Source organism: Galleria mellonella, unplaced genomic scaffold (assembly GCF_026898425.1).
Source record: "Galleria mellonella isolate WM207_F2 unplaced genomic scaffold, CSIRO_AGI_GalMel_v1 utg65, whole genome shotgun sequence".
Lineage (NCBI taxonomy): Eukaryota > Metazoa > Arthropoda > Insecta > Lepidoptera > Pyralidae > Galleria > Galleria mellonella.
The window spans coordinates 6,864,686-6,888,513 of record NW_026442138.1 but is presented as its reverse complement, the minus strand read 5'-3'; the positions used below and the strand labels follow the sequence as shown (position 1 = coordinate 6,888,513).

The following is a 23,828-nucleotide window of genomic DNA, read 5'->3' as shown; positions in this document are numbered from 1 at the left end:
AATAAGTCGTACTGTAAAATAAAGTAAAAATACACATAATATGAATCTTTTATAAATCTTTATTAATATTTAATTTTTTACCATACAAAATCCATACACATTAAAATCTTTAAATATCACTGTCTATCATAACTATATAACAATTGTAATTATATTACCAATTTATTAATATCGCTAGAAAGATAACAAAATTTATGATAATAATATTCAGTCATACAGTAATACTGTGGCTTAAAATAATTATGATTGTCTATATTAAAAAAAAAAAAACTGTTTATTAAATTTGTTCCCAAATTGCATTCTTTAAAAACAAAATTTTCTTTAAACCACCAATACCACCTAGCTAACATTTATATAAATACTAGCTGACTCGGTAAACGTTGTTTTACCATATACATTATTTCTAGAACTATAGAAAGAAATGAAAGAAAGAAAGAAATAATTTGTATGTATTTTTCAATGCTAAATCATAATAAAATAAAAATTAAAAAAATTGTCAAAAAAAATAAAAAAAAAATTTTGGAGTGGGTCACCCCTATCATTGAGGGGTATGAAAAATAGATGTTGGCCAATTCTCAGACCTACCCAATATGCACACAAAATTTCATAAATATCGGTAAAGCCGTTTCGGAGTTTGGTAACAAACACCGCGACACGAGAATTTTATATATTAGATTTACATAAATTAGATGTAAAAATCGTAATACAATGTCTCCTTTTATATTTATTAAAAATTTATTTTAAAATTAACTATTTTACTATTTGATTTCATCATATTTAGATTAAATTCAAAATTACGATGTTTTCTGTAACTCCTGTAAATTTTTATCCGTTTTAGGAGATATTGGTGGTTAGCCTTCGCTTTGTCCTTAATCATAATGGTTATTACTGAATAGTTTTATTATTTTATTTACTTTTTATTCTGTACTATTTGCCTCAAAAACAGCGTATCAGTACTAAACTATTATCCTTAAAGTTACACACTAAACCCTTCCAATTATACCATCTATAGTCCTGTTTTGTCAATATTTCTCAAAAATTTTTTTGTCATCAATTTTATGTAGAAACTCCAAATCAACCTACGATAACACAAAGATAAAAAGTCTTTTATCTGCTCAGGGTCTACTCAGAAATTAAAAATTCAAATGTTCGGATCCAAACAATAAGTACTCGATCGAACTTTTCATTACAGTTATAGAAAGACATAAAACCTCTATGTTAGGGGCGGCGGTCGATCGCGACTATTAGTCCAGTCGATCGTGGCAAGGCAAAAAATACAATATTTTACTAATCTAACGGAAGATGCTCAGACGCAATGCTCGCACTAATATAAATAAGTAGTTACTAAGATTAATTTTTAGCTTTATGTTTTCCCTCTTAATGAAATAATAAATACTACAATATTACATAATTATATACTGAACTATGTTGTTTCATTTGAAATTTCAAAAAATATGTAATCGGTAGATCGCACTGAGTTTCGTTAGTAAACAGTAGATCTTGGGTCTAATCAAGTCTGCCACTCCTGCTCTATATTATATATAATTCTATGGAATGTCTTTACCAACTAAATTTAAGGACAGAACCTGATTCTGTTATTTCTCCACTATGGGCAAACAATGTACCGCCTTTTACTACGACACTTTTGACGACTAAAAACTTACTACCTCACAAGCTCAAACTATGACGCAAGAATGCAGGTGATAGGCGGAATGCTGACGTTTTTAAGCCGCCAATTGCTCTCAGTCTCAATTTTGTTGCCCCTCATTTTTGTCACATTTACCATTTTGTACTAGAACCCCAAGTCGTCATCGATATTGCAATCGAATTGCATTTCTTACAATATAAAATAAATATAAAAATAATTATCTAATTAATTAAACACTGAGTTCCACAACGAGTCCCAATATAACCATAACCGAAAAGCCGAGAAGTGAGCAGGCAAACTGCGAAAGATTGGTGTTGTTACGCCGCCATACCTCGAAGAAGACCACATACACTAGTGTCCCGCAGGCTATGCCCTGTGTACAAAAAAAAAGTTTATTTGACAAAAATAATCTCATTTATTTACTAAATTACGGTTCTTTTGCCAAGTTACGTATATTGCTGCTAACGAATTATTACAATAAAAGGCTTTATGAACCGAATCTCAGTGATTACGACACAGTCGTTATGATAAGATAAAAATCATTAATATTTTTTTTCGAGGGAGTCGACCTTTTTGATATAAATAACCACACAATAAGATTTGTGTGGTAGATAGATCAAAATTGAAATTCTGACATTTTTTATTAACGCTGTGGCCCCAGCAAATGATGATAGGGATAAAATCAGTTGGCATGTCAAAACGAATTCACCATGATTTGCTTTTCAGATATTGTTAACAATTGGAGCGTTAGTCACGTTAGTAATAATTATCTCCCTTGGAGATATTCTTATTAATGTAAAATCTCCTAGAAACATTATTGTTGTGCATTGTGAGTTTCAAATCGCAATCCAAATATTTTAGAATCATCATCATGAAGGACATCACTCTCTGTTATTACAAAGAACGACGTCATTTGAAAATTGCAGATATCAGCACGCTATTTGGAATGAGATTCTAATAGCACTTTCCGTCGCAGGATGAATATTTTTTTATGAAATTAAGAATGACGAACAAGCTGTTCCACCTGATGGAAAGCGGTAACTGTTGCCTATAGACATTTATAGCACCATGGATGTTACAGAATAATCAATAACCCCATAGAGATCGCATGAAAATACCGGTCGAATCAATAGGGTACCAAAGCAAGTCTTATAGTGTTTTTTTTTTAATGGATGATAATGAAATGGTAAACCCACCCGCGCTATTGGTATACACCGGCGGGGCACCAGTGACGGATGATGGATGAGGATGAAGCAGGTCAGTTAGCCCATCGTGACGAATTCAACAAGAATTGTTCACGATGGTTTCCAGGGGAAACCACGTAGAGGTCGACCTAATAAGGCATATTGCTAGCAATGGGGCTGTCAAACTCCATTGCTAACAATCCCTTTCCCTCCAGTCTTATTGTGTTATGCTTCGGTACTCTGTAATTTCACTGCCATAACCACATATACCCTTCAATGGGTGAAATATTTTTATAAACTCCTTGTCAGTAAATGTAACTGAAACATAAATTTTGCCATCGTATTAATTACCTACTATTTTATTTAAACAAACTGTTGCTATCGCTGGCATATCTTAGAATTTTTCTCACGCAAAAGCATAATGAGAAGATGCTTTGTACTTTTCATCAGCCGTGAACCATCAACTTGTTTGCAATTCTAAATTGTATAAAAAAAACTAGTATAATATTATATTATTTGTGCCTAGGCTACGATATGTATCTCGATTTTTGTATCATTAGCTTTTTTTATAATTTAATGATAAATAACAAAATTTTTCTCTGAAGAGATTATTTATTTTTGTTTTTATTGAGTATGCATTGTGCATATAACCTTATAAAAAAAAAAAAACCCTGTATAATTCGTAACAATAAGTTCTGTTGTTTAGAACTGGAGAAACCGACGCGGACAGCGGCGTATAGATGATAAGCCAATTAGATCAAGGAGAGACTGTACAAAAGTCTTCTGCTTTGATTCCCGTGTTCCACTATAAGTCATTTCATGCCTATAGACAATGGTTACTAGTAAACCGTCAGATTTTTTGCCATTTTAAGTGCATAAAAATAAGCCAAAATATCATTTACACTACAGTAAGAATTAAAGGTCAAGATTCAAATGAACGATATAAAGTAGGTAATAGATTACTACAGTAAGTATATTCAATGTTTGTATTGACACGATATTTCTACTATTTCTAGTAGATATGGAACTAAAATATTTTATCAGCATTTCATAATATTGATAAATTTTAATATTACTAAAACATATCTGTGTCATTACAAGTATTTTTGACTGATAACAATGTTATTTTGAAATAAGTCAAAACGAAATAAAGTATATCCTGTTTCGAAATTCGATAATAAAAGTATTTTATACTAGCTATTTTTTAGCAGCTTTGTCGCGTGAATCAGTAAAAGTATCCTATAATGTTAGAATATAACCTACCCCAGTATCAAATTTCATTCATATCCGTTAAGCCATTTAACAGTGATTAAGGAACAAACATACATACATTCAAACATGATTACAATTTTTTTTATTTATAATATTAATAAGACTTCATGCTTACCTTAATTTTTTTGTACTGTTTCTTATAAAAGTTGGGTAAATGTATAAGCAATCGAAAAAATGTCTCGAACCAAAGATTAAATCCCCGGATCTAAGATCTTAGATAGATAGATACTCTTTATTGTTTCCTCCAAAAGATTACAACAGTAAACTTATTATAAATACAAACAATCACAAGAAATAATCACAATGAGAAAACAATGGGCGACCTTATCGCTAAGAGCGATCTCTTCCAGGCAACCTTTGGATGGAGAGGAGTAATATCTTACAACCTCATTACTAGCAATACACCCTATCAAGTCGACCTCCACACGGTTACTCGTGGAAACCATAGTGATTAATTCTTGTTAATTTGATTACATAATGGCTTCAGCTATCATCCCTCATTGATGCCCCGCTAGAGTACACTGGTAGCACAGTCGGCGTTACCATTTCATTACCATCCATTAAAAATAAAATAGTGTCCCTCTCTCTAGTGTTTTAAGATAAATTATTAAAAAACTCTTATATAAATATAATGGATGGCAATATTGCGATTTTGACACCCTCCGAATATACGCACGGAGTACGTTCCCCAATTTATCCCCCAACCTGGGGCTATTACTATGTATAGCATAAAAATGAATTTATTTTGTCATTTCAGACAACGGTATACCTAGTAGTTAGTTAATTTTGATTCAACTAATTCATCCATTTATGGGCGTGAGAATAATCTAACTTTATAAAAGTACACATATACGAGTATAATCACAGACACAAATTACCTACATTATAAAACATAACTGACAGCAAAATTGGTCTGCCGTATCTAGTTGGGTACGCTAATATCCGATTTGTATTGGTCAAGTACCTATTTAGCAAAATAACAAATACAAGTAGACACCGCACCTGTATTGGACAGTTTCAAACGCCTGAGGTCTGACACTCTATTAGTTTATAGATATTCTATTAGTTTATACCACTGTCCTTATAGGAGAAGAGATCGTTAGTAATGCGTACTACCAATCCCATTGTTAGCAATATACCCTACCAGGTCGACCTCCACGTGGTCCTCCTAAAAACTATCGTACTCGATTCCAGGAGTATTCATCACGATGGACTAACCGACAGGACATCAAGCTAAGCACAATAATAAGTATGTGTGGTGACATGAACAGCATCATGGTGTGGCAGCGAGATGGACATTACGAAATAAACTGCCACCATGGTATCTCTCAAGCATTGCCATTCGTTAAAACTAGTATATAAGTCTCATAGACTTGTTATAAGATACTATATAATCTAAGATCTAATAGATACACAATAATTTGATTGCATCTCGTTATTGAAACAAAATGTAACATGTGATAAATTTATAGACAGGTGTTTGACTTTTGTAGATAAAAGCATTTAGTAGATAATATTAAGTATTTATCTATTAACGACAACAATAATATTTCATATACTAATCCTTATATTTTATTGCTTAATTGGAACACTATTTATTACTTACAAATTAATAAATTTAACGACTAATATTATTTACTTATTACAAAACTGTAAAGTATCTAATTCTCATTGACCATTAATAAAATTTGATAGCAAACATTTGACTACCTATCAGCGTATCCCGATAGCGCAAACGAGGATGTCATTCCATTACCACTCATTAAAAAAAAACAGTTTTATAATGCAGATTTTTTTCCAAGAGCAATCATACGTCGTTAAGCACATAATGTTTTTGTTATTGAAAAGCAGATTTGTTAACCGTTTTATAACTATGAATACCTCATCACACCTGAAGTGTCCGAATGTCAAAAATTATACCTAATAATAAAATAATGTACTATTATTACGTAAATGATACCTAACAGTGTTGGGCTCAGTTTCAAGCAGAATTATAGTAATTTATGTAATCTTCCAAAACAGATACACCTATTTTAATATCATATATAGATATATTTAATATCATCATAACACTATCTTTCGCAACGTAAAATACACAAGTAGTTTAAAAGTAGGATTTCTGCCTTTATCCTAAAATACATGGGTGAAGATCCAATAATAATCAATTAGGTAACTAAACAATAAAGAACTCTTACTTGTAATACCACGGAGTACAGTCCAGCATCAGCAGCACCAGCGCCGCCAACCATCAGAATTCCAATTCCAATACCCAGTGCCGACATAAAGGAAAATGTGAAGATATACACTAGTTGCAACCACTTTTTCTGCCCAGCAGCCAAGAGTTCGACTCCAATGCAGAACGCTATAATGTACTTATGAGCCGACACGGCTCCGAACATGTACCTACAACATGAAAAGGTGGAACTATATGAAGAAACACCATAACAGAATCATCATAGAGGATCGTAGATCATCAGAATTCGTTATTTGGCCTAATGCGATAGAATCATTAAAATATACTATTCAGAAATGCTTATAATTAAGTTTACTTGAATGGAAATTATTTTTATACTTAAAAAAGGCTAAAAATAAACATTAATATTGGTTATTTTAAATTTCGATACAGGATAGATTCAAGGATGCTTAGATTATTTTTTAAAGTTTTTATCTGTGAGATGCGAATGTAAATCCTGAATTAGACAATGAGAGGGAGCCTTGAATTCATCTATTTTAAGTTTTATCTTGTAAAATACGTTTTTATTTATGTAGGCATTTATTAATTATTTATAAACGGTTAATGACCGGATCGAGAAGATAACGCATAATAATAAATAGCCTTGGTTTTATTTATAAAATTTTTGGGCACAAGTGAATTTATAAGATTTCAATACATACCACACATTAACAACTGAAGCTTCTAATCCCACAGCAAGGCCCTCAAACAACTCGTGGATGGATAGTGCTAAAACTATTAGAAGACCTCTCAATGCAGCCGTGACGGAGTCTTCTGATGAATCCATAATGTGACTATGACCGTGTCCATTCTGGCCCTTCGCCTCTAATTCTTTAGCTGGTTCCTCAGAAGTAGTATCTTCGAAATCCTTTCTCAGAGCAAAAGTCCGTGACACATCACTGTTTATAACTTTCTTTTGCCTACTTTGAATGTACAAATGTACCAATTCTTCTATTAAGTACATCATGAAGAAGCCAGCACACATTATAAGGCCGGCCAGATATATCGGCATATCAGGAATTTGTCCTTCCTCTGGAAATAATAATATACTACTTTAATATTAAATATTTTTACGCAACTTAAAATGGTAAACAATCTAACGGCCTACCTGATTGAAAATAATAACCATCACCTAGCCTATTAGCAATGGCAATACACGATGGTACCCATCGTGTATTGCCATTGCTAATCAGATTACGGAGGTAAAAGACTAAGATTTTACGCTTTCGGGCCTTGTAATTTCAGTACCATATCAAACCGATATAAAGTTAATTAAAGACAGAAACACGAGTAAAACGAGTTTCTTTTAAAGAAAACAATAAAAAGTATCTACCTATCTACTAAGTACCCATGCAAACGCATTTTGTAGTCTACCTCTGGCTAATAATGTGGAAAACTACTAATAAAATTAGGTACATCTATTTAGATTGATGGTAAAAGTTTGCATACTGAATATTTTAAAAGGATTTTCGATGAAACTTGCTTTAAAATAAGTATATTGTGTATATTATTATATATTATATTATTTATGTACTATTTTATTTATCCAGTCGTATAAAAGCTGCATTCAACAGGTTTGGATGTATGTAGATATTTAATACGAATATTTCTTCAGGGTGCAAGTCAATATGTTTACAATTTTGTTTCTATTACAAATAAAAACTACAGCTTTGATAACTAAATTTTTTTGCATGACTCATCATGATTCACCATGTGTTAGATAGGTGTCTCATCTGATTGAGTGATAATTTAAAATAGCTTATCACAGACGCAGGGACTCGCTCCCCTCGAAACTGATTATCCATAAATATTGAAATGAATGATAGGATGGTATGATATAATAGTTTATGTATGATCTAAGGATATATGGTAAGTATTTCACTGTATATTTATTTGTGAGTTAAGCATCTAGTACCTAGTACCTATCTAGGTCCTAGAAAAATTTGCGTTACAGCAGCATGCTGCGGCTAAAGCTGAGTGAACATCAACTAAGCTGCTTCAACAGCATGCATTATTGAATTATTAAATTATTATATTCTTAGAATAATAATAATCCATCATTAGTATGTTTAGTACAACTATTGATTTTGTATATTATATATATAATTTACAAAATCAATAGGGGAATTACGGGAATTTTATGAACTTCCTACAATATGTTTGTCGTTTGGGGCGTTTGCTATTTGGGAGAAGAAACCCTGTAACACAAAGCGCCGTACGCCCCTGTAGAAAACTTCCAGGTGAAATCGAAGCAATTGTCGCAAACGACAAATATAGAAAGTTCATAAAATTTCCGTTATACATATATATCTACATCATTAAAATATGAACATAAATTTAGAAAAAATATATAATTATCGAAGCACATTGTAGCTATTCAGCTAACTAATAAATAAATATTGTTATTATTTATTTATTACTTAGGTATTTTCAATATCCATCCAAATATACTATTTGACTCAAATATAAGTAACTAAATATCACCGTGTAGTTCCCGGCATAGAATGGACCACCCCTTCCTTTCCCGTGGATGTCGTAAGAGGCGACTAAGTGATGGACAGCAGTGTCCCTTTCAATCATCTCTAAAGCCTAACTACGGTTGCCAACCTGCCTGCTTAGCGTGGCAACTACTGGCAAAACTCCCCTTATGGGGAAGGCATGAAATGCATTATGTTCAGCAGTGAAAAGTTAACGGCTGAAATAATAATAATACGTAAATCCACAACTTGCAGCCCAAATCGAAAAAAAAAGCTACAGCCATCAGTCAGCTTCATGGTCTTTTTTTAATGAATGATAATGAAATGGTAAATACCAATAGTGCAAGCGGGGCACTGTCGGTATATGCTGGCGAGCCACCAGTAAAGGATATATAATAGATAAAAATAGAGTCAAATTAATTGACCCATCATAACGAATTCAACAGGGGGGAAAGGGATTGTTAGTAATGGAGACTGAGAATCTCATTGCTAGCAATATACCCAGCCAGGTATATTGCTAGCAATGAGACCCGACCTCCTCTTGGTTCTCTTTCGAATTCGTCATGATAGGCTAACTGGTCTGTTTTCATTCTCATCGATCACCCTTCACTGATACTCCGCTAGTGTATCCCGTTAGCGCAGGCGGGATTACCATTCCATTTTCAATCGACAAAAAAAAACGAGTTCAACAATAGTTAACTACAACGGTTTTCAGGAGGAACCGCGTGGAAGTCGAACTTATAGAATAGATTGTTAACAATGAGTGCTAGTCCCAATTAGGTACTAACAATCCCTTATCCCACTAGCTTCGTAATCCTACACCAGTACCGTTGATTTTAATTTCATGAACACTGAAAAGTTCAATACTTGCTGAACGTTTACATACACATGGGTTAAATTGGGCAATGACATTAAATCTTTAAAAAAAAAAGGTATTTAATTACTTATTCCAATAATATAAAAACTAGTAATATAATTGATAATGTGGTAATCGATCGCATCTAAATACGATAGTTATAAATTCATTAGAATTGAAGGTGAACAAACAAAGGCATTATTTTTTACAATGAGAATAATTTATGAGAAACCAGTCAAATTCAAATATCTACCTCACGCGAATTGCATAATATAGCATAAACTTTATCAACCTACTGTTGGTAGAATCCGAAGATTTTAATCGTTAGGCCCTATTACTAACAATCTTGCATGCACCTACAAATTTTGGCCCGAAGGATTAATCTGATACTGATTTTGTATTATGAAAAGATGTTTCCTTTTATAAAACTCCAGTACTAATAACAAATATGCATATGTATATCATTTGCAATTTAAGACATTTTTCCTGTTTCATACAATTGACAGTTTTCACAGTCTGGCTATTCAGTCAAGTGCTAACGTAAATATAGATGCGTGACTCATGACTCATCTAGGACCATGGCGCCTCAGCCTTGATAGTGTGATCATCATTTACTAAAGAAATGGTAAGTTTTGTTGATAAAACACTGCCTTAAAAAGATTTCAATTACCTATACCTGTATAAAGTAAGTAGGCAGTGATTCGGAGAAAAATAATATTATATAAATATAGATAATATTATATATTTTTATTCCAAATAAAGAATTATTATTATTATCTGTCTTCATCCTCGCCTATCATTCTTCACTAGTGCTCCGCCAGCGTATATTATATTTATAGCGCGAGTGGGACTACCATTCCGTTATCATTCATAAAAAAACCTAACTGCGGCTGGTATGATGAACATTAGTTAACGATTAGAGTAATGTCATTCTACATATCTAGTCACTATATAGTATAGTAGAATTGTTTACTTAAATTGAAACAAACTGCTAATAAGTAAATTGACACTTGCGAAGCAGTAAGTAAAGTACCTATCTAATATGTACATAAATAACAAACGAGACTGGTTTATTTACCTTGGAGCAAATCATCACAATGTCTACCCATATCTACCTACAATAAGTCATATTGTAATTATTACTAGTTTACTAGAAGCTAATTCAAAACTCTTAGTACATAGTTTTTGTCAGTGGCGTAACAATAGGGTGGCAGGGCTGGCAAAATGCCACTGTCCCCCGATCCAAATGGGCCCCGGCTCAAGAGGCCGCGATCTCAGAATTTTTTACCTTGTACCTGAGTATTTTACTTGAAAATAAATGATAAGGCCCCATCAAAAGAATTTGCTACAGGTCCCAAATGGTATAGTTACGCCACTGGTTTTTGTTTTTATTATTTACTATGTATTTTTTACCCGCGACTATTAGCCTATGTTCTTCCCCAAGCCATTGTTCTTGAAAACTAATTTATTAAAACGCCAAGAGTTAAGAAACAAAGAAATTCACTTTTACATATTTGCTATTATTATATCAGCCGTTAACTGTCCACAGCAGAACTCTCCCATTAAAGGGGGTTTTGCCAGTAGTTGATTCACTTGGGTTAGCAAGGAAGGGGCGACCCAATCTATGCAGGACCGGTGGGGGGGGATTGTTAGTAATGCGGACTACCAGTCCTATTACTAACAATATACTCCGTCAGGTCGACCTTCACATGGTCCCCCCTGGAAACCATCGTGCTGAATTCCAAGTGTATTTATCACGATAGGCTAACTGACCTGCTCTTTCATTTTCACTTATCATCCCTTACTGATGCCCCGATGATAAAAAAAAAAGTCTATGCAAGACCACACGATACTATTATTTATAAATTATATATTTATAAATATTAAATAAGGTTTATTTTACGTATTTTTGTCTTGCATGATATGACCTGGGAAATAATAGATAAGTACCTAACTCAATGACTTACGAGAAGACGAAGATTCAAGTTGTGTTGAGAATCTGGAGAAATCAAGAATTTAATAGATTGTTAAGTATTAAATTTCTTCAAAGATAATTCTTTCTCTCGGTTTCAAAATAAATTACGCTAAAGAATTTACTATCGTATTCGTCTTTTGTCAATAAATAAATACCTACATAAACTATGATAACAAAACGAGTTCTACATTGTTAGAATTATCTTTTTATATACAGTAGGAGTAAGGTAATAAATGGAAACAATAGAAGTCAATATTCATAACATACTCGTGCACATAGTAAGTTGGTAAATGTACCCATCAATCATATATACTATACATATTAATAACTGTCCCTACTACTACCAGTTGGAGGGAAAGGATCGTTAGTAAGACGAACTACCAGTCCCATTGCTAAGAATATACCCTGTCAGGTCGATCTCCACGTGATCCCCACTGGAAACCATCATACTGAATTCCAGGTGTATTCATCACGATGGACTGACCTCCCTTTTCATTCTCACCTATCATACCTCGCTGATGTCCCGCCAGAGTATGCCTTTAGCGCAGACGGGATTACCAATCCACTATCAACCATTAAAAAGATATCACATAACAATCTGACATCAATCGCACATGGCACCATAACATTTTGCCACTTCTCCTTCCTACTATTCTACCTCTATATTTCAAATTTCAATACTACTTAATAGAAAGTAACTGGGAATGCATTGAGTCTGGATAATTGAAAAATGAACATAACTTCAAATCCTACGAATTTGAATTAAATTTGACTCACAGACAGGCCTTAACCTAGTTGGCATCCGTTATCATTATTTCATCTACGGATATTTCCATTTCAGGCGTTCTGTTACGCAGTGTAAGTAATCCCGAATATATTTAATCGTCTCTATAGATGACCAAACTGCTTAGATTTTATATCATACGTAGTACCTTTCCATCATTATTATTACGCCTGTGTATACCAATGTGATCAATGTTTTTAATTTAAAAACGAACACTATGTTACAGTGCAATGATCTAATATTAAAATAAATAATAGTACAGGTCTGCAAAAAATAAAATATTATGAACTATTGTCCATAATAAAACAATAATCCAGTAATTCTTATTGCACTTGTATTGTATTGTAAAGAATAGTCTTTACAATATAGTCGATGCAATAAGAATTACTGTGTTTTATTATTGTAGGAACATCACGTAAAGTAAGTACCTATAAGTACATTCAAGTCTTCTCTTCGCGCCTCTTTATTCATAAAAACCGAAACCTTCTACTAACCTATTTTAACTATTGCACTGTTTTGTCACTTTCTTTCAATTTAGAAATTTAGCACCAAAGGAAGAGACAAAACAGTTCAACAACTAAAATGCGTTCATGAGAGGTTTGACGTTATTATGAATAAAGGAGGGTACTCTAAAAACTGTTAATCAGGTCTCACCTTGCAGCAACTCGATATTTTCATCCACTTCCGGCAACAAATGCATAAATGTAGTAGAGAAAAGCACTCCTCCACCAAAAGCTAACAATCCCATCACTAACGAATTAGATGCCCTAAGATTTGGATCATTGGCCTTCGTGAACCAGTCGAACTTGAAGGATATGAGCAGGGGCAAACAGCCGATTATCATTGATACGCCGAATAAGCAAACCATAGTTATTACTTTCGCTATTAGTGAATCTTCATAATTATCCGCCGCCATTGTTAAATTCATTGTTAATATTTTGTTAAGTATTATAATGGTACGTCGTATTAACACTGTTTATTTGCGCGCGAATGATTGTGTCGGCGCAGTGCACGCACCGTTGTCAGCTGAACTCGGACGACTGAGCTTCCTCCGCTCCTGGGATAGTAGGCGGACATGATAAAGTCTCATTATTAATGATAAAAACGACAAGCAGTTTGTTCACTGACGCGTCAGTAAAGAATTACCGCTCAATTGATATATATGTATTGACATGAAACAATGTCAAGAAACTAAACAAATAACAGGTTCTAAAAATAATTTCTGCAGTTTACGAGTATATTCGGTAAACATCCAGACAAAAAACATCATAATAATCTCTCTCTAAATATGCTTCGACAAAACGGCCTAATTAAAAAGTTAACCTAATTCAAATGATTTCTTTTTCCTTGTTACGATTACTAAAGACTATAAATTCTAATCTTACAATAAAAAAACGGGATAAAATACAATTAATGAAAGATGCCCGGTTGCCCAGAAAATGAAGCATCCAAATATTGAAGATCACAGACAACCTCTGTGGTGGAGTGGTAGGCAAGTTGCTTTGGGTAAATAAGGTATTTAATTATTTAGTTTCAATTGCTAATCGGGTCAATGTAGGAAACGAACATTTGTGAATTAAGTATGTTTTGGGTTGTGCTCTCAGACCTTTTATGGATTATTTTCCATAGGGCGCCTGGCCCCTTAAAAAAGCATTTTTTGTACTCTCAGACATGTCTTTACGCATAAGTAGAAGTTCAAGTCGCGTCTTAGGGTGGCCACCAGACAATTAAACATCCCTACGTCTCAGACATTCATTGGCTGGCTCCTCATAACACAAAGAATCGTAGCTTGAGACCATGCGATTAGTACGATGCACACTTATTTATTATAAATAAAATGAATATTCCTGTCTGCAGTACCGAATATTTGTCGAATTTAGGATAGAAAATTGGTTCACAGCTATATTTTTATTATTTAATGAATTGGTCTATCTCTCTTTACTTAGTACTTATCTATAAAAATTAATAATTGTTTTCTATTTAAATGACTTTCACTATATCCCGCAAAGGAAGAAATTAAATTCCCAATTGGTCTATATTTTTCACCTGTATGTTAAGAGATAATTAGCATATTTTTTTCTACAGAGAATTTGGCCCTTTAAAAATGTGCATATATATTCTTAAACATATCCATATTTCCACTCTTGATGCTAAAATGGACACCAAACAATGCTGGGGTAGACACATCCCAAAGCGGTTTACCCTGGAAACCATCGTAACTGGCCAATTAACCTTGCTTTCATCCTTACCTATCATCCCTTACCAGCGTTTGGCCAACATTTACCAATACCACAAGCATGGTTACTACTCTAATATTATCCATTTAATATTCTATGAAGATACTATATAATTTTTTACTAGCGTACTTAGTGACGTAACCTTGTGTAAGAGGTCAGGGATGTTTTGCGTCATTCAGCGTCATGTCCATGTCATTCAATCAGTTTATAAACCTAATTATTTATTTTTAAATTTTTTTATATTTAGTGCACTTAAATTTCACTTAAAAAAGTTTAATTTAAGAGTTATTAATTTTGAATTTAATTAAGCATATAGAAATGCCTTAATTAATATTAAAATCTTGTGACATGATCATTCTAAGGAAATCATAGAAAGTTATTTGTAAATTTATTGAACAAAAGTACTAAAAATGAAAGGTACTTACGGATTTCTATGAATTACAATATTAATAATATTAGAATAATTCGCATTTCTGAAATTCGACGTAATAAAAAAACAAAGCAATAAGTAAATATCTAAATTCCTAAGTTCTGTGATAAATGCTGCATTTATAAAGTACATAAATAAAAATATTAGCAGCTTAACATAACCATGTATTTCAGTTTTATAATAATAAATTTAACCAATTAATACTTCTACAGTAGCCTGTAAAGACTAGCCGATTGAAAGTATCAGTTGTTACTGAAAATGAAAAAAAGATATATAAATATTTTATTCATCATTATCACAACATTATTTATATGGATACTGTGGAGTTCTGACACTGAGACAAATAACACAATACTTTTATTAAAACAAAATAATTATTATATTAAAGATCTCCTGATTTCACCTTCGCCTTCTGTTTGCACAGGTATGTAAGTTATATAGAAAATAATAAAATTTAAAACAACATTATAGACACAGAAAAAGTGATTAATCTAAACCAAGGTGGTTTAGACAAAACAACTACATATTATAATTATTTTTATTTCTGTGACAGTAAAAAAAATAATCCTAAACACATCTACTGACCATAATCTTTATTTTTATTTCAGAAAACCAATTTCTAGTGATAATAGTAACATCATATGTAGGTCATGTGGAACTAAGAAGTGTACATAGAAGATCAATGCCATCAAGTCTTTTAAAATCTATGAACATAACTAGAATTTTCTTATTAGCTAAAATACCACCAGATGAAAGGTAAATAATATATATAAAGATTTTTTGCTATTCCAATGATAATGAATTGAAAATGGCAAATGCAGGCTATCTCATCTCATTTTGAAAAGTTTGCTAAATGAGGAATAAATAATTAATCTTGAAGTGTGGTGTGGCATAGAATAAGCCACCCCATTCTTTCCATTTAGTATCATAAAAGGCGACTAAGGAAGAGTGAGGAATGGGCAGCAGCGTCCCATAAAATATCTCCAATATGGACAATTAAAGGCTGATATGATGATGATAATGATGGATTAATCTATACAGACATGAATCTTATCATAATTGAAAATAACATATAATCTCATTCTCCTAAGTATTAAACACAATTTGATGATTTCAGATATATAACACAAGAAGCTATTAAAGATGAAAGCACAATCTTTGATGATGTACTACAAGGTTCTTTCACAGAAAACTACAGGAATTTAACACACAAACATCTTATGGGACTGCAATGGGCATCAACTGTCTGCAAGCCTTCATATATACTTAAAGTGGATGATGACACAGTGTACAATTTACAGAGCACTCATAAATTACTATTGCAAATGAATAAGTCAAATGACAACTTACTCATAGGATACATGTTGAATAATACAAAACCTAGGAGAAGTAAGCAGAATAAATGGTATGTTACTTGGGAAGAGTATCCTAGAAATGAATATCCGCCATATTTATCTGGTTGGTATTATATAATAACTTCTAAAGTGGCAACAAGTTTATGTGAGGAGGCAATGTACCATCCATATTTTTGGATAGATGATATATTTGTGACTGGAATATTGACAGAATCTCTCAATATTAAACTTAAGCAATTGCCAGAAGACTACTGGCTAGAATATTATGAATTACTTGAATGCTGTTTGACAGATATGATAATTAGATCAATAAGATGCAATTATGTGGTAGGTCCAAACGGTGGCAGAAATAATTTAATGTTAGAGTTCACCGAAGCCATAAGGAATTGTGATGACTGGAGGAACTGTACAAGGAGGGTGTCTGAAAAGTCTCTAAAGAATGAATGTGTAGTGAATAAAGAACGTAACATCTTCAGCAATGGGACTGCTGAAGTGCATTTTGTTAGGTTATAGATTTTTATACTAACTTGTTAATTATAATATCAATATAAAATATCAGATTATAACAGCTGTTGCAATTAATACTGTGATATTATTTGATTAAGTGATATACATTATACATTAAAATAAAATAAAAGATAATATAACATACTGATTTATTATTCTGTAAAGTAACTGGAACATAAAATATGTCATATGGCACAAAAATTAATATGTAAACAATAATATAGACTACTAATCAATAATTGTTATGAATAACACAAAATCAAGACTTTATTCTAATTTCATTACTCATAATTATACTAATTAAATAAGTACATTAAACAATCTTTAATATTGATTGATCAGTCAAAAATAAAATTGAGCATTAATTAAATTCAACTTTAATTAAAATAAAATTGACCTAAATTAAATACCTAAATAGATATTCATCAAGATTTCAACCATGTATTTGCGACAGAACTGCCATTTACAATACAATCTTTAAAACCCTTCATAACATATGCTGATTGATACCATTTTATCTTGTCGGTAGATTCAATTTCATTAAAATCACTTCTTTCATATTCCATGTCAGGATCTTTTGGTACTATATCATGTAAATTACTACCAATGTCTCCAAATACTTGAAACTGGTTACAACAGGACATAGTCCCTGTAGTCTGTGTTCTGAAGTCCATAACAACTATTTTAGAACTCCTTGGTATTCTATGACCATTGGCCGGAACAAAATTATCATTGTTGATTAACTCTTGATTTTTTGTAGACTTCTTTATAAATACATACATATTTGTTGGGGCCATTGCATTAAAAAATACTTGACTCAACATTTCTGATGTCACCAATGTTCTAAAATTAAAATTAATAATTTATTAAACACAATGTTACAAGATATCATATTTACCCTGAAGAAAACTTTCAGATAAAGTCAAAACAATGATTGAAAATGGCAACATAATAAGTTTAATTTCCCATTATATGTCTATATAGACATAGTATAAAAAATTAACAAATATGAAAAATAATATTGCAGGATAATATGTATTATTTAACTAAATTCATTTTTGTTGATATCTAAACTATATGTCATATCAATTTGCATATAAATAAGTTAAGAATTTATGTGAATAATTGTTACACAGACATACCTATGTATAACTACAGTTATAGGTTAAGTTCAACTATTATTCACTTATAACTAGCGACTCAGCCCTCTTTAGCTGTAACTGGGTAGACAAATAAATTACAGCCCATGTTACCCACTGGTAATGTAGCTTCCATAAGTGAAAGAATTTTTAAAATCTATTACTTGTTTTTTGAGTTTATCCTTTACAAAAAAACTATTAAATCTTTCTTTTTTTATAATATTGCTTAAATGTCTAGATAATTTTAACTAATAATAAAGGTAGGTTTTACAAAAAAAAATATGGCATGCATTTGAAGAATGAAATCAAAGCATAATAACTACCACAGTTTAAAGAACATGGCAAATTGTAATTACATACTAATGGTAGTAAACTATTGGTTATCTACACTAAGCCTTTATTCAAATTTATTTTATTCTAAAAAAAAAAGCCTTTACTCAAAAAAATTTCAAACTTCTCATAAACCTATTTTAGCTATTGAAGTGTTTTTTTTTTTATTAGTAACATAGGGCATATATTATTTTAAATAAAAATTAGTTCCCTGTGAAAAGTACAATAATGTAACTCACAATATCAAAAAGTTGCTTCTAAAAGTAATTATTTAGCATGTACTCCAAAAATTATTGATGATAAACAAGTAATATACCAGATGTTAATAGTACTCATCATTGCCCACGAAAAGTTCATGAAGCTATTATATCTAACTATTATAGCTAAGTCATAATAACCATTTTATTGTTAAAATTATTGGATCAAAATATGGGTAGAAATGGAAAATGATAACATTTATATCCTGTATCAATCCTTATCCAACTACATTGTTTTATGATCAAGGTTTATGATGTACATGTAAACTCCTCTTCAAATTATTTAAATCTCATTTTTTTTATTTAGAAGTTATGATCAATATAAAAATACTAAATGTATGAAAAATATTGTAGTATGAGTGAATTTTACACATAATATTATCTTCTATTGGGCCAAGTATCAATTTAAAATACTAATTTATTGTTCTATCTACTTGTGTGAAACTGGAGTGAGCTGCTAGTTTCTAATATTGTGATAACACATTAGCCATTGATTAAAAAAATAGATTAAAAATCTAAGGGATTGTTTATTTTTATAAGTAAAATGTTGTGCAATGTATTTCTAATCAGTGGGTGCCCGATAGGCGATTTTTTATTGTTATAGTGACACTTTCACTTACCTAAATATATTTTTCTGAATCTTCTGATCATTAGCTATGTGAGTAGACTGACATTGGGGCTTATGGCACAATGTGGGCAAAATCAATCTGTATATCTCTTTACATGTCACTGGAGTCCCTCCAAGTATTATACACACTTCCTCCGGTATTGACGGGCCATTTATCTCATGTAACAGGCTCTAGAAAATTTTTATAAAGTAAAATTTTGCTCGAAATGTAGATAGATAGATAAATAATTAATTTGCATTACAGCACACAAATAATAACAGACATTCACAGTAAAAAGAAAAGAATGCATATACAAAAAAATCAAAATATATACAACAACAATGTCCTTCTTTCATGCATGTGCCATAGTCATGTACGAAGTAATAAGGGTGTGAAAAAAAAGGCAAAAAAAAGCAATAGATAAATATAATTTATTCTAATATTAACGTTTAACTCAAGCACTATAATAAACTATAACTGAACTATACCTTCAAAATATAGTCCAAATTATCCAATGCGGTAGACGCAACATGGTAATGTTTTTCTGACTGAAAACTTCCTTTTAGATCGTCATTTTCACAATTTCTTTTCTTTGTAACTACATGTTTTAACCACTGATACGTGTAGGGAATTTGCAGTCTTTGATAAACTATAAATTTAATTATTTCGACAACAACATGTCCACATGATACAGATGTCAATTGGTCACCAATGTTCAGATCAACAACTATTGGTTTTAAATTCTTAGACATTGAATTCATTTCCAACAAACTTTTAATATCGCTCAATAATTTCGAATCAAATATAAATAAAGATTATTGACAATAATAGAACAATTTTTAAATCTAACCGTTAATAAAAAAGAATTGATGAACTTGACAATAGACTATTGAAATTTGACATTGACATGTGGACTGCACAGACCCTTTGCCTATTAATGAATAGAGGTAATTTTACATTAAGACAGTTGAATCTAAAATTCCACTGTCCAATACTTATACATAAAATATTTTTTATAGTAATTTACGCGAGTGAATTGTCAGAAGACGGACTATAAAAATATAAAATCATATTAATTATCAAAACAAACACGTTTTGGTAGGTATTCGTTATTTACTATTGAATACAGACTTTACTTACTTAGTCTATAATATGCTATAAAAAGGAATCTGAGTTTTCTTTACTTGCTTAATGCATATGAATAAGAATTAAATTCTATATTATTCAATTCTGTTAAATTTATATCATCATCTCAGCCATTATCTATCAATTGCTAAATTTAAGATCTACAATATTTTTTTCTGCTGTGAGCAATAAAATTTTGGCTTTGAGATAATATTTATACTTTTTTATATTTTCAGCCTGTTTATAGATTCCAAAACTAAATTCAAATAATTAGACACTTTTAATAAGTTTCATACCTATCAGAAACGTCGAATTATTTGAACGATTTTAATATTTTGTTGATGTCAATTTATGTAAAAATATATAAAAACATTTTTTTCTGCAAAATGTACCGAAACCAACAACTTATACACTTTGGCATCAATAAAATGCAGCGTATTTCAAGGCGGAGTTATGCCAAGGATGTAAAGTTTGGTCCGGATGTGAGATCACTTATGTTACAAGGAGTTGATATACTCGCTGATGCTGTAGCAGTTACTATGGGTCCCAAAGGACGCAATGTTATTTTAGAACAGTCATTTGGTCCACCAAAAATAACGAAAGATGGAGTTACAGTTGCTAAAGGTATTGAATTGAAAAACAAATTTCAAAATATAGGTGCAAAACTCGTACAGAACGTGGCAAATAAAACTAATGAAGAAGTTGGAGATGGAACTACAACAGCTACTGTTTTAGCTAGAGCTATAGCCAAGGAAGGCTTTGGAATAATTTCTAAAGGAGCCAACCCGATTGAAATTAGAAAGGGCATTATGCTAGCTGTAGATGCTGTACAAAAAAGGTTAAAAGAAATGTCTATACCAATTAAAACCTCGGAAGATATTGAGCAAGTAGCAACTATATCTGCCAATGGTGATAGAGAAATTGGGAAATTAATCGCTTCAGCTATGAATAAAGTAGGTAAAGATGGCGTTATAACTGTTAAAGATGGTAAAACATTAACTGATGAACTTGAAATAATAGAAGGCATGAAATTTGAACGTGGTTACGTATCACCATATTTTATAAATTCTACAAAAGGACCAAAAATTGAATATAACGATGCATTAGTTCTTTTTTCTCAGAAAAAAATATTTAACGTTCAACAAATATTACCAGCATTAGAAATATCTAATTCCCAAAAGAAACCTCTGGTTATTATTGCTGAGGATTATGACGGTGAACCGTTATCAGTACTTATTGTTAATAAACTTAAAATAGGACTGCAAGTTGCTGCTGTAAAAGCGCCTGGATTTGGTGATTTCAGAAAAAATGTTTTGTTGGATATGGCCATAGCTACTGGAGGTGTTTTGTTTGAAGATGATCCTAACCTTGTAAGACTGGAAGACTGCCAACTTGAAAGTCTAGGAAAAGTTGGTGAAGTTATTATTACTAAAGATTCAACTCTTTTGTTGAAGGGTAAAGGTAATAAAGTTGATATTAAACAACGTATTGATGAAATTAAAGAAGAATTAGAAAATACTACTAACGATTACGACCGAATACGACTTATGGAAAGATTGGCAAGACTGCAATCTGGTGTTGCATGTTTATTAGTTGGAGGATGCAGTGAAGTCGAAGTAAATGAAAAGAAAGATCGTATTAATGATGCATTAAATGCAACACGAGCAGCTGTTGCTGAAGGCGTTGTACCGGGAGGAGGAGCTGCATTGTTACGTTGTGCACCAGCCTTAAAAAAATTAAAACCAGCTAACTATGATCAAGCCATAGGTATTTCTATAATCAAAAAAGCTTTACGCACCCCATGTATTACTATTGCCACCAATTCTGGAATTGACGGAGCTGTTGTTGTGTCTAAAATAGAAGATATGTCGGATGAATATGGGTATGACGCTATAAATAATGAATATGTAAACATGATTAAAAAAGGCATTGTAGATCCAACAAAGATTGTTAAAAGAGCTCTGACAGATGCTAGCGGCGTAGCATCGCTTTTAACCACTGCTGAAGCTGTTATTTGCGATATGCCTAGGGCAAATGAAAGGCAAACACTTTCACAAGACCTCGCTAGGATGGGTGATTATTAAAATATGTTTTTGTATTTTTAAATAAATATTTATGTTTTATTATTTTTTTTTTTTTACGAAAATATTTTATCTCACTAATGTATCACTGTATTTATACAATAAGTCGATTCTGAATCGTTATTTCTCTAAATTTCTTTTTTAACCTAATGTTTTAATTTTATAGTTTTGGGAAATTACTGTTGTATGGACAATCATAAATTAAATTTGTAATAATCTTATGTACTTGAAATTCAGTTCATACTAGCTGTATCCTGCTAAAAATCCACTATGCTCATTCCATACATAGATATGAATTCAAGTCACTTTATATACAAATATGTTTATTATATATAAGAAATACTGGTTGCGAAATTAAATTTATTTTCAGAGGTTTTTTGATATTTTTTCCTGAAAGTGTGCTAATTAGAAACATTGTTTTATTTTTCCTTCAATATTTACATATAATTTTAAAAACTACTATTATCTAAAATTTTTGCTCCATAAACTTCAGAGAATAAAGAAGGGGGTTATTATATTTTTTTCTTATTTATAACATACTAATGATCCGCTTGAACTCCGCACGGGTAGAAAGAAAATATTATAATTCTACTTTGTATATAGCTTATGTTACTCAGGAATAATGTGGCATCCTAGTGGTTAAAGAAATCGATTCAACAATTTTTTTATTTGTTCGTTACAAATATACAAAACTACAAATCCTTCCTCTTTATAATATTAGTGTAGAAAAGCAGTTATAAATTATTTTAGAAAGCGAAGATAGAAAGTATAATCATATTAAAAGTTTCGAGTACTGTTTTGGATCCTCTAACAAAAGAAAATAAAAATATTTTTCAATTATTTCTTTTGCAATACCTAATGCATAATCGTAATAAAACGGGGACCGGATAGGCCGTGCCCATTTTAAAATTGTCTGGTAGTCTGCACTTCAGGACGTGAATGAAGCTTCGAAAAAACATGTCTAAGAGTACATATATACTTTTTAAAGGGCCAGTCAGCCCCTTTGGAAAATTATTTTAAATACGTCAATACCTATGTGTAGTTAACTATTTCTAAAACTATTCACAAATTTCAAATTCATAACATTTATAGATACTGAAATTAAGATATGTCAAATAGACGAATGGATAAATAGAGAAATCCTATTTTCTCTCATTTTTACATAAATTTTCTACAATAACTATTTTCGTAATGACATATCTACTGTGTTTGGAGCATAGACTAAGGATAGTATCATAGTATTTATCTAAATTTTGACTTTACCTTCACAATTCTTATGTCAATGTCACTGCCGCCAATGACAGCCATGACAACGACATTGTCATTGGTA

The 23,828-nt window shown here is 31.6% G+C and overlaps 4 protein-coding genes across 7 annotated transcripts; 2 read left to right on the top strand and 2 right to left on the bottom strand.

Moving 5' to 3' along the window:
- Positions 1-41: 41 nt before the first annotated feature.
- On the bottom strand, positions 42-13,498 carry LOC113519639 (zinc transporter ZIP3-like). The gene is made up of 4 exons (XM_026904781.3): positions 13,084-13,498; positions 7,000-7,369; positions 6,300-6,507; positions 42-2,021 (listed from the first exon to the last, which is right to left on the bottom strand). The coding sequence occupies exons 1-4, from the start codon at positions 13,355-13,357 to the stop codon at positions 1,878-1,880; spliced, it is 996 nt and encodes a 331-aa protein (XP_026760582.1). The 5' UTR covers positions 13,358-13,498; the 3' UTR covers positions 42-1,877.
- Positions 13,499-14,887: 1,389 nt separating this feature from the next.
- LOC113519614 (beta-1,3-galactosyltransferase 5-like) lies at positions 14,888-17,100 on the top strand. 4 transcript variants are annotated; one of them, XM_052900686.1, is made up of 4 exons: positions 14,889-15,083; positions 15,312-15,520; positions 15,705-15,852; positions 16,214-17,100. In XM_052900686.1, exons 2-4 carry the CDS (start codon positions 15,355-15,357, stop codon positions 16,962-16,964), a joined length of 1,065 nt encoding a protein of 354 aa, XP_052756646.1. In that variant the 5' UTR covers positions 14,889-15,083; positions 15,312-15,354; the 3' UTR covers positions 16,965-17,100. The 4 variants fall into 4 exon arrangements, with proteins under 4 accessions (XP_026760539.2, XP_052756646.1, XP_026760538.2 ...); XM_026904737.3 differs by having other exon boundaries at positions 15,309-15,520; XM_031913361.2 differs by having other exon boundaries at positions 14,889-15,174; positions 15,309-15,520.
- LOC113519615 (uncharacterized) lies at positions 17,091-20,211 on the bottom strand. The gene is made up of 3 exons (XM_026904740.3): positions 19,781-20,211; positions 19,305-19,483; positions 17,091-17,801 (listed from the first exon to the last, which is right to left on the bottom strand). Exons 1-3 carry the CDS (start codon positions 20,051-20,053, stop codon positions 17,384-17,386), a joined length of 870 nt encoding a protein of 289 aa, XP_026760541.2. The 5' UTR covers positions 20,054-20,211; the 3' UTR covers positions 17,091-17,383.
- Positions 20,212-20,645: 434 nt separating this feature from the next.
- Positions 20,646-22,864, top strand: LOC113519798 (63 kDa chaperonin, mitochondrial-like). The gene has a single exon (XM_026905010.3). The coding sequence runs from the start codon at positions 20,759-20,761 to the stop codon at positions 22,499-22,501; it is 1,743 nt and encodes a 580-aa protein (XP_026760811.3). The 5' UTR covers positions 20,646-20,758; the 3' UTR covers positions 22,502-22,864.
- The last annotated feature ends 964 nt before the right edge of the window (positions 22,865-23,828 follow it).

Bases quoted from the DNA above. Each gene is read 5' to 3' on its own strand.
- LOC113519639 (XM_026904781.3), bottom strand. From the start codon at position 13,357: ATGAATTTAACAATGGCGGCGGATAATTATGAAGATTCACTAATAGCG. The intron at 7,370-13,083 runs GTGAGACCTGAT...TATTATTTCCAG, and splicing joins AAATATCGAGTTGCTGCAAG to AGGAAGGACAAATTCCTGAT. The intron at 6,508-6,999 runs GTATGTATTGAA...TTCATGTTGTAG, and splicing joins GCTTCAGTTGTTAATGTGTG to GTACATGTTCGGAGCCGTGT.
- LOC113519614 (XM_052900686.1), top strand. From the start codon at position 15,355: ATGAAAAAAAGATATATAAATATTTTATTCATCATTATCACAACATTA. The intron at 15,521-15,704 runs GTATGTAAGTTA...TTTTTATTTCAG, and splicing joins TTCGCCTTCTGTTTGCACAG to AAAACCAATTTCTAGTGATA. The intron at 15,853-16,213 runs GTAAATAATATA...TGATGATTTCAG, and splicing joins AAAATACCACCAGATGAAAG to ATATATAACACAAGAAGCTA.
- LOC113519615 (XM_026904740.3), bottom strand. From the start codon at position 20,053: ATGAATTCAATGTCTAAGAATTTAAAACCAATAGTTGTTGATCTGAAC. The intron at 19,484-19,780 runs GTATAGTTCAGT...AAAATTTTCTAG, and splicing joins ATTTGGACTATATTTTGAAG to AGCCTGTTACATGAGATAAA. The intron at 17,802-19,304 runs GTAAGTGAAAGT...TTTTAATTTTAG, and splicing joins ATTCAGAAAAATATATTTAG to AACATTGGTGACATCAGAAA.
- LOC113519798 (XM_026905010.3), top strand. From the start codon at position 20,759: ATGTCAATTTATGTAAAAATATATAAAAACATTTTTTTCTGCAAAATG.